At 44.0% G+C, this 11245-nt stretch overlaps 2 protein-coding genes across 2 annotated transcripts; both read right to left on the reverse strand.

Annotated features, from left to right (window-relative positions):
- Positions 1–5965: 5965 nt before the first annotated feature.
- LOC5668363 (zinc finger protein 160) lies at positions 5966–9152 on the reverse strand. Its single transcript, XM_061655219.1, has 5 exons — positions 7838–9152; positions 7018–7770; positions 6594–6941; positions 6370–6521; positions 5966–6303 (listed from the first exon to the last, which is right to left on the reverse strand). Exons 1-5 carry the CDS (start codon positions 7973–7975, stop codon positions 6066–6068), a joined length of 1629 nt encoding a protein of 542 aa, XP_061511203.1. The 5' UTR covers positions 7976–9152; the 3' UTR covers positions 5966–6065.
- Positions 9153–9390: 238 nt separating this feature from the next.
- Positions 9391–11152, reverse strand: LOC133392873 (zinc finger protein 628-like). The gene is made up of 4 exons (XM_061655220.1): positions 10961–11152; positions 10106–10882; positions 9861–10012; positions 9391–9792 (listed from the first exon to the last, which is right to left on the reverse strand). Exons 1-4 carry the CDS (start codon positions 11150–11152, stop codon positions 9537–9539), a joined length of 1377 nt encoding a protein of 458 aa, XP_061511204.1. The 3' UTR covers positions 9391–9536.
- Positions 11153–11245: the final 93 nt, after the last annotated feature.

Genomic DNA, 11245 nt, shown 5'->3' on the forward strand with positions numbered 1-11245 from the left:
ATCGTTACGTTTCCATTAATTCATAAAACATTATTTATTTCCCACCATCAAGGGCCCACTGGCACAGCCCGAAGACGGGAGTGACTGGATGAGTCTGGTGGCTACATCCCACCTCTCTTTCTATATATCTCTCTCCTCTGATTCTCTAACGATCGTCGAACTTCTCGGACGCCAGGTGTAAGGGGAATTGTCCCCAACTCAGAAGGGGGCCCGACCTTTCCCGAAGGTGTTAAAATTAGTGTGTGCCGACAGTGTGTTGATCTGTCCCGCAGGAATCCACCAGAAATCGATCGTGATTCCGTTCGCCTGCGTTTCCATTATACGCGTGCGCCTTAATGCCCTCCCCGTGTACGGTGCGCCCAGTAAGCTTGTGTCGTGTAATGTCATTTTTTATCTAGATTTATGAGAGTACGATTACTGCGCGCGCAACGCTACAAAAAAGAGAATAATATGGAAGGGCGCAAAGAATGGGAACGGAAAATCGCGATCTGCACACGATACATATTGCAAACATGTATTGCAACTGCACATCATCATCATCATCATCACACGGGATGCGCACCCGGGTGTTAAAAGCGCAACAAGAACGGCCAGACCGGTCATGAGGCTGTGAAAAAACCCCAACGCATACAAAAAAAACGCATAATCTTTTGCACACAAAATCAAGAATTCCTGCAGCTTTCGCGTGCAAAACTTCTCGTGCTCAATGTTTGCATCTTGAAGAAGCTGCCGAAGACCGTGCAGGATACTCCCGGAAGCAAGATGCGCACAGCATGGCGTCCGTTGAGGCGCTTGCTGCAGTGGTTGGTTGGTTTGTTGGTTTTTGTTGAGTCTTGTTTGAAAGCTTAGCAAATTCCGGGAGCACTGTGTGTGTGTGTGTGTGTGCTGCGTGAGCTCGGGTCGTGCGTCGCAAGAAGGAACTGGCAATAAGATTAAGACCCTACTTCATATCCCACATTCACGTACTTAGTGATGATTTAGTAATATCATCCTTTACAACGAATGCTCGGTTTGCTAAAGTGAACCCCCGCCGACAAAAAGGGCCGCCATTTGGGTGCAAGAAGTGCAGAATTAAGCTGCTCACGATGCTCATGACGTGTTAATTGACGATGAAAAGAAGTTTGGTATCGGAGGAGGTTGGGGAAGAATCTCAGAAGAGGTTTCATCCACCGAAACCTCTGTCGCGGTCACTATCCTCTTTGAGAGCATCCATAAATTACGTAACCCTCATGTGTCTGTATGTGTGTGTGAGAGAGAGAGAGAGAGAGAAAGAGAGAGAAAGAGAAGATGCTGCAACACGAAATAGAAGATGCTGCAGTTAGTGAATTTTATAGAATTCTATCGAAAGAATAACAGTGTAGATTTTATGGACATCAGAATTGTCGGAAGCCTACCGATGAAGATATAGCCGATGCTGAAAATATAGCCTTTTAGGGATGTATGCCTTTCAGATATGCTTTTTAGGATCTTAATTTTTGAGACACTATCTTGCCTCTTTCTTGCGGGCAGTGAATCTTAAGGTTGATTTGAAAATACTATAGGAATCCAAAAGAGCTTAACCTAAAAGGGTGCCGTAAGCAAGAGTCAAGAAAGTGTCCAAAAATTATGAGAACCCTTGAAAATCCCTATAAGGTTTTGACTTCTACCACCGTCGGGAGATATCAGACAATTTCTGCACTACCCTGTGCCGATAAACTCCGGACAAGAGTGCGTTTGCAGTCAATTAAAGGCAAAAATACTCTTTCTACTATAATATTGTTTTAACAAGCACTATGCTGTACACAACTGGATTTTAGATGACAAAAGGGCTTCAAAGTTTAAGTTAAAAACTTTTGCAATTCTCGAAACCAGACTGATTTCAGGTTTTTTTAGGCTATTCCTCCAATATCTCTAAAAAACACCTCCGTTAAGCATCTATCCTCGGAAGCTGAATCCCGTTTTTTAAGTAGCTAATGAGCTGTAACTTACGACACCGTTCTCTCTCATCGTGGTCATCTTGCGTGGGTGAGCTTTAAAAAGATTTGACTATGGTCGACCCAAACATCCCAAACTGATCGTTTAGCATGGTTCAGCCTGAATCGCTGACTGGCGCAAATTGATTACCACACTGAAAGCTGCCTGAAAGAGCAAAATTTGCTGAAAGAATTATTGAACTTAAGGCTCATAACTCCGCGCTGCTTGTACATTTTTACAGAGTTCTGGAATAATCAACCGTAAGCTTGATTGCGGCCAACTTTTAACGGCCTGGAACTCCTGTTATGGGCGAACACGTTTGCAGCGCACCTTCTTCTTCTTGCCCAAAACAACAAAAAATCCCGAGCTAAACGAAACGACAGCATCGGTTTGAGAAAAGCGAGAATATAATAAAACCTGCTGATGCTTCAATCAGGAATCATGTACCTTTTTCTTTCCCTCCAAACGATGCACCAGATCAGATACTCACCGCCAGAGTGACGATTTTAAGACTGCACGATCGCCGTAATTAGTTGGTGTTTTGTTTTGCCCTGTTGTACCCCCAAAGGCTCCCAATGGGAGAGATGTCTTGTTTTCGCTTGTTCTTGCACCACCACCGCCAAGATACAATCATGCATGGTTACCTTCCTTCCCTAACCGGGCCGGAGATCTGTCTGGGATCATCAAAATTTGACACCATCGGCAGTGGGAGCTTGCTGCTTCGATCCGTGTGGCACCTTCGACCGACATTAACGGTCAATAAATGGGGATGCAAATCTGTTCTTTCCGCGCTCGCAAGGGCAGTTTTTTACTTCCCCTATTCCGAACGGCCAAACTGGGGGATGCATCCAGTGCCGGTCCGCACATTCGTGTTTTGCCATAAAATTGCAAAATTTACTGCGTTATATGCGATCTTTCATTTTGATTGATTTTAATGGGCCATCACGCGCGCACCACACGGCTCAGTTACTGAGTACACCGAACGATTTGCACCGAACGATTTCGGTGCGTGTTCGTTCGGATGAGATTTTATTTGATGACACTGATGCTGCTCGCTGAAGCTGTGTGCGCCAGACTCCTGACGATGGACGGTGTGATCGTTCGCGAGGCCGTTTGATTAAATTGTTAAACGCGCTGTTTAAGATGTTTCCCCGTCCATCGGGCGTGCGAAACGATGCGGAGCTGTGCTTCATGCTGGGCAGCAGCGATGAGAACATCCCACTGTGCCCGGTGTGCGTATCGTGATTACTAATTTAAATGCAGCGGGTTTCCAATGGATGATGCTGGCTGGTTGGCTTTAGTAGCAAAAGGGTAATTCACTTCACTTCGGGTGAGATTGGTGTAGTGTGAACGATTGTTCACGGGTGCAATAAATTTTGCCCCATAGATGAACGATCTTATGGAACGAGACAACTATGGTGAGTTTATGTCGATACAGCGAATCCTATTATAATTAGCTCAATCCGTTCTTGCTTTGTAGAGTTCCTTTATAAGGAATAGGGTACATTTACACCAAATGTACTCAAATAGTATTTAGACCATTTTTTTAATCAGAAAGCATTAAAACCTAATTCATTCAATGCTAACATTAATAATTCTATAATTCTGTAATAATTCCACCACGACCAGATTGTCATTCGTTTTTTCCATGATTTCCGTTCATTCGATAGTTCCTTGGCAGTATCCTAGCAAATTCTGGTAGAATATGAAGCTGACAGCTACGCCAATATGTCTTGTTCGTTAAACAAACACACGGTATGCTTTAAAACATCACCAAAGATACTGTGGTTGCATGCTCTACTGTACTGGCTAAGAATTCACGTACAGTACTGGTACATGCCACGTATAGGAACAGTAGAGCGTTAAATTGTGTATGTTCTAGCTCTGGGTTTCATCAATCTGTCGTTCAGATTGAGTGATTGAACCATGAGTGATTCAAATAACGAATTGAATCCCTAAAGATTCAAGAATCTCCAAAGAAATCTGTAGAGATTCACGAATCTCCCAGAAATCATGAATCTCGAAAGATTCACGAATCTCCAAGAAATCATGCATCTCGAAAGATTCATTAATCTACTAGATTCATGAATCCATTAGGATTCTTAAATCTCCAGGGATACATGAACCTTTGGACATTAATGGTTTTAACATATTGAATTTGTACGATCCCATGATCGATTGGTTAACTCGCACGGCTTAACAACATGCACGTCGTGGGTTCAAGCCTTGCATGGACCCGTCTCCCTGTAGAAAACTATCTGGCTGCTTAGTACTTCCCAAGAAGTCTCGAAAACCTGTATAGGTAGGCGCTGACATGACCACGTAGGTTGTTACGCCAAGAAGAAGAAGAAGACACTCAACCTCTTGGGAGATTTATGAATCCCTTGAAATTCGTGCATCCCTAAATATACTTGAATCTTTCGAATTCTCGTCAATCTTTGAGTTTAATGAATGTTTGAGATTCATGAATCTTTCGAATAGATATTCAGAATAATTCAGAATGAATAATTTCAAGGATTTATTCAGATTCATGAACCTGAATCAGATTTACCCAACACTGGTATTTTCTCGATGTCATACCAATGGATGGTATTAAAACTGGTGTGTTCTTGATTGTTCTGAACAATATGCCTCCAGATATATTTGCTCATGCCAGGGGTCTCCAAACTACGGCCCGCAGGCCTCGAGAGTCTATAATGCGGTTAGCGATGACTTGCAAAGATTAAAATAAATAGCTTATTTTTCGACTAATTAATCAAAAAATATTTTTAATTCAATAAAAGAAAGCAGTAGAAACTCTGTTTTTTTTTTCTAATCAAAACAAGATTTTAACTTTCATTCATTCTAAAGGTAACGTCAAAATGGCCCTCAACAAAGTTATTTGTGAAGCAATGCGGCCCGCGAACTGAAAAGTTTGGAGACCCCTGCTCTAGACAACGGAACTAAACGCACGACTTAGTTAGAGCCAGAGTTACACCTGACACACGCCTGAATAGGATCACTACCAACTAATCAAGGATCAATCAATCAAGAAACCATCTCAGATACGAGATCCACAGATTTTTGGATATCAGCTTACCACAGTCTTCTCAAGGCATTTCTTTATCGTACATCAATCGAAAAATTAACGTTTCCATACAAAAGAAGGTGTATTCCGATGAGCAATTAACAATACAGAAACCACAATATTAAAAAATTGTCCACATATCCTGCGTAAATACAGGGTTTTCGAGCATTATATAGACATGTTCAGCGAGTTGTAGATTCGTTCAGGCATATAATAGACTCTTTCAGCGAGATATAGAATTGTTCGGATGTAGGTGTAGACATGTTCAGCGATTCTGTAGAGCTGTCATTTGTTTTGTTTACACACTGTGCCGCAGGGTTCAATTTTTCATTCTTAAAAGTCCTAAAAGTAGCTAATAATCATTCTCCAAGCTGTTTAATACATAAATTAGTTGAAAAAAGCATATTTTTTCGAAAACCGTTTGTTTACCTTCTGATGAGAATGATCCAACTTGCAGTCCAAGGGGTACGAAAGTGACAGCTCTACAGTATAACCGAACATGTCTACACCTACATCCCAACAATTCTATATCTCGCTGAAAGAGTCTATTATATGCCTGAACGAATCTACAACTCGCTGAACATGTCTATATAATCCTCGAAAACCCTGTATATGCCTGAACGAATCTACAACTCGCTGAACATGTCTATATAATCCTCGAAAACCCTGTAAAGCCTTTTATCAAAATACTTGAAAGTCCTTCAAGGTTACATTGCGATACGTAACCACCATCTTAGCCTTTCTTTTCAAGTCTTGGGCAGCTATCCTACCTTTAGAAATTCCCTTTCCAACGTCCGTGTCCAAACGTTTGTCGAAATTGATCAACAAAGAGGCTTTCATTCGCGAGTTTTCTCTATCGTCAGTAGTGGTCGACCAACGTTTGATCAGGGATAAAGGTGGCTAGATGTCCAAGAAACCGCAAGTCAAATAAAAACGGCGCCTCCATAAAAGAACGAGTTGATACATTTAACAGTGTCCACGCGATACCAATAACGAGTCGTAAGAGTCATCGTATAAAAAAACGCTTCAAATTAGTCCAACTTCCTTATTCACACGCTATCGACTTCTCCTCCTTTGCTTCGGGATGGTTCTGCCGAATGTGAATGCCAAGCACATCTTTGTACCGGTACGATTTGTCACAGTGCGGACACGGAAACACTATGCCACTGTGGGTCAGTTGGTGTGAATTGCGTCCATGGCGACTTTTAAACCGTTTCGGACATTGATTGCACGCGTACGGTTGCTCCGTCGAGTGCACTAGCTGATGCTTCGTAAGGGCGACTCTGCAAAGATAAATGGTAGAGCGTTAGGGTTGTACCTTGAGCGCAAACAAACGCAGTTACACTTACTTCACTTTAAACAGCATCCCACATGTTTCACACTCAAACTTTCGCTCATTGCTGTGCACACGGGCAATGTGCGATTTAAGCCCACTGTTGTGGTTGAACTTTTTGGCACACATGTGGCAGTCGAACGTTTTCCCAATGCCGTGCACTCGGAGCTAAATGGACAAATGGAAATGATCATTAAGACAATCATACTTCTAATCGAACACTACCGCGCCACTACCTACCATGTGAGATCTGTGCGAGCTGGGATACTTGAAGCCTATGCCGCACGTTTCGCACGACTTCACCTCACTCTGCAGATGGACCGACCGGACATGGCGCATCAGATTCCCCCGGTCCACCATTTCGATCGGACAGTGCGGACAGGCGTACCGCTTCTCCTGCGTATGGGTGAGCATGTGCGTCGCTATGTGCGTAACCATGGCGCCGCACGTGCCACAAAGTTGCTTCTTTTTCTTGTACGTCGCATCGGCTTTATGGTGCCGGCGCACGTGCATGTTGTACGTTCGCAGATGCGTAAACCTTTTCGCACACGTTTCACAGCTGTACTCACCCGTTCCGTGCTGTGAAGCCTGTGAATAAAAAGAGAACAGTACCGTTTATCAATTAGAAGGATTGAAAAATGCAAGCTCGTCTGCTGGCACGCACCATATGGTGCTTGTAGGAATTGTAATTGACGAATCCTTGCCCGCACAGCTCGCACGATTTCGAAATCTCCTTCAAATGGACCGTCTTGATATGGATGTTTAGATTCGACTTGAACGTCATCGTCACGGCACAGTACGGGCAGGAGAACCGTTTCTCCTTCGTGTGGCTGAGCATGTGACTTTTCAGATCCGACACCATCTTCCCGCACGCATCGCAATGCTGATAGTGGTGGTCTGCCTTCCTCCGTAAGCGGGTTGCGTCGCTCGTTTGTGCGCTTCTGGCCGACCGCGAGGACAGCCGCCTCGTACGAGCGGGCGGACTATTTTCTACACTGTCGGTGCTTTCATCCAGCAAATTGTTCGTCCCAGACTCGTCGCCGCTTTCGGCGTTTTCCTGCGAGCCGTCTTCCATCTCGTCACTGCTGGCGGTTTCCTCGTCTTCTTCCCCGGACAGCTCTTGCGTTTCGATCTCAACATCTTCCGCTTGCTCGATCAGCTGCTCCAAACGTTCGCTTGCCTCGACCAGCGCGAACTCTTCCACTATTACTTCCTCGTGCTGTTCCACCGCTTCCTCCTTTTTATCGCGATTTTCTCCGCCCAATGTTTCCTTCCTGGCACTTTCGAGCAGCACCGCAAACAGTTGCTTGAACAGCGTGTCATTGTTTAAACACGCCGCACGGAATAAAGAGCACTTTTTCAGCTTATTACCACAGTCGACACAGATCGAGTACGATATACATTCTTCGCCAAACAGCTGCAACAGTGAGCAAACGCATTGGGTTAGCGGAAATGGTGATATCTAACGGGAAGCGGAAACTTACCTGTATCCCGGTGAAACGCTCTATATCTACATCCGTTAGCGAGGGATCGATGATGCTGGACACGGGAAAGAGCGCCTCATCGTCTTCGCACAAACAGAGCCGGCAAATACTATTTAATTCGCTAATTCTGTCCGCCATCGCGCGTACAATGCGAGAGTTTGTTTACCAACAACATTGATTGCCTTTTTTACGGCCAAAATGTCAAAATTAGCCGAACTGTCATTGATTTGTTGACATTATGGCGTGGTTAGACGAATGCTGTCCAAATTGCTGATCATGTATGGATTTTTTTGAAATTTTTGAAATCATAGTAAGCCGTAGTTGGGTAACAAGTAACAAGTCCGTATGGGTTAAGGGTCCAGAAGCGTACAGTCCATGAAGCAGAATCTTTTAGCCATTATTCCGAAGAAGTTTTAAGATGAACCCGAACTCAGCTGGATCCATCAAGCGCTGCAGGTAGTAGCATTACAACATCAAGACTTCCTGGCATTGAACGACTCATCGGAAGAGAAAATGAGGTAACATGGAAGTTTGCAGTGCAAGTGTTTCTGGAACTCGAAGATCTCTGGATGCTGCAGTGAAGCCGAAGAAGAACTACGATGGAAGCTACGAATCCGTCGATACTTCAGTGAACTACGTTCACGTGAAGAAAGCGACAAAAGCGAGAGAAGTTTGATCAAAACTAGAAAAGGCTTTCGAAGACTCTGGCCTTACAAGACGAGTCGTATTGTTGACAGATCTAGAATCATGCGATTCTATGTCGGATTATGTTAATCGCATTGTGTCAACAGCGCATCAACTGAATGGAATTGGTTTCCCGATTTTAGTCTATTGTTGGCTGGATAACCAGAACAGTATCGCCTAATGATTGTGGCCCTTGAAAACTCCCGTATTGTCATCACTGGAAACATCATTCAAACGAAACTTCTACAAGAGGTTTCTCCCATGTCAGTTTGTTGCAAGGACGAAGCACATTAATATCGGTAAGTTAACTAAAAAGTCTAATACAGCTAAGGGACCGAAATGTGGAAAATGTTTGAAATTTGGCCATATAGTGAAGGATTGCTACAGCACGAAGGGAAACGATTCGTTCTGTGCAGTGCTTTCTACGTGTGGATCGAAGGAAAACGGAAAATGGTATTTCGATTCGATACAACTAAAGACGCAATTGAGCGGTATGTTCCCGATGAAGGATTTGGGACCAGCTAAAAATTGTTTAGGGATTCGTGTGAATTATTTGAAAAACGGAATTGCAGACTGCGAAGCTGTTGCTACTGCTATGAAATCTTCCATAAAGCTAACCAAGAAAATGTGGCCACAAACAGAAGAAGAAGAATTGATGTCAGTGGTGCCTTATCAAGAGGCTGTAGGTTGCCTGATATACCTAGCTCAATGCACCAGATCTGATATCTTGTTTGCAGTTGATCAGCTGAGCCGATATAACAACAACCCTGGATCGCATCACTGGCAAGCTGTAAAACATCCTATGCGCTATCTGAGAGGAACGGTAACAAACAAATAATTGGATATTCATGATACATTATTGGATATTGGATGCATATTGGACATTCCCTATAGAAATTAATTGTTATTTTATTAATTTAGTCATAGAGAAATTCACATCAACATTCATAAACAGTAAATGAGCGTACTGCGCAATGCTTTAACAGCATTATGGTAATTTTTAATTTAACTTATCTTACGATTGTGTGTTGGCCAAAGCTTTTTTTCTCTCGCTTTTCGCCACCTGCTTCTTGTGCTCTTTTTTCACATGCATATTCAGCAACGATTTGTACCGATAGGTTTTCTCACAGTACTCACACGTGAACACGACACCCTGGTGGATCAGCTCGTGTGCCCGATGCGCGTTCGGGCTTTTGAAACGCTTCGGACAGTAGCGACACGCAAACGGTTGTTCGTTCGAGTGCACTCGGCCATGTTTCTTCAGTCCAATACTACGAAAGAACAAGAGAAAAAGGTTATTAGCAACGCTCCTGACAATCCCATCCAAATCCCATCTCACTTGTCCTGAAAGATCATGCCGCAGATTGTGCATTCGCAGTTGCTCGCCACATTGTGCTTGCGATTGTTGTGACCCCGCAAGCCTCCCGGATGCCGAAACTTCAGATCGCAAAGCTTGCATTCGTACCATTCGCCAATATCATGTGCAGCTCGCTTACAGAACGGAATATGAAAATAGAAAAAAAAAAAACATGTGTTCAGCGATGGAATGCCATGCCAAGTTAACAACAGTCCCCAGCTGCTTACCATGTGGATCGTGTAGCTGGATTTGTACGAAAAGCTCCTATCGCACAGCTCACAGCTCTTGGCCGTCTTCTTCAGATGTACCGTTTCTACGTGCACCTTCAATAACGAGCTGCGACTGAAAGCCCTCGGACAGTATGTGCAAGGGAACCTTCGTTCCTTTGTGTGCGATAGAAGGTGATGGTTCAAGTGGGCCACAAACTTACCACACACCGTGCACAGCTTCTTGGGAAGCTTGTTTCGATTTGGTCGCTTCTTATACACCCGTGGTTTTTTCATCGAACTATCCTGCTCTTTACCAATCGTCGCCCGTCGCACGTACGGTTTCCGTGGTTTCTTTGGTTTCTCCGGAGGCTTAATCTCTTCCAGCTCCTCTGTGAAAGGTTCGGCTTCGGACGGTGATGGTGGTGTAGTGGCGAACCACCAGTCCAATCCCTCGTCACTGTTCTGCTGCTCCGTTGGTTCGAGCATTTCAACATGCTCTTCCGGCTCTAGATGTTCCTCGAGCCCAAACGCCTCGATTACTTCTTCATAACCATCATCCGATGGTTTGGCGTAGCTAATCACGTACTCACTGTCATCGTCCATTCGGAAGTAGCTGTGTTCGGACATCGCACTCGGTGGTTTAGCCTCCGAATCTCGCTCACTTGCGCACAGCGCTGAAAACAGTTCCCGGAAGCGCTTGTCATTGCTTAAGCAGAAGTAACGGTAGGCGGTAAATTTTTGCAGCTTGTTGTGGCACGATTCGCATATCACGTACGACACGTTTTCCTCCTCCACCTTAACGAGCAAAAGGAAGAAAGACCGTTAGAACGATGGGGAACATGAGAAGTAGAACCTCACCATCACCACACCTACCCGTACGCCGGAACATCGCTCAATATCATCGACGGTCAGTGTTGAATCGATGACCTGTGATGTTGGCAGTAGAATTGCTTCATTTTCCGATAAGCAGAGTCTACAAATTTTATCAATTACACGCACAAAACTGGTCATTTCTACGCGAGGACGGCAAACGTCGTTTGTTTGTAAACATTTGTGAAGAGCCATCAATATTTCTGCTTGTCAAATTTTGGTTTTGACAGCTTTGCATTCAATTTTTAAACGGTCCGTTATTATGGCATCGTTTATGGAAAATTAGTA

This window comes from Anopheles gambiae, chromosome 3 (genome assembly GCF_943734735.2).
Source record: "Anopheles gambiae chromosome 3, idAnoGambNW_F1_1, whole genome shotgun sequence".
NCBI classification, from domain to species: domain Eukaryota; kingdom Metazoa; phylum Arthropoda; class Insecta; order Diptera; family Culicidae; genus Anopheles; species Anopheles gambiae.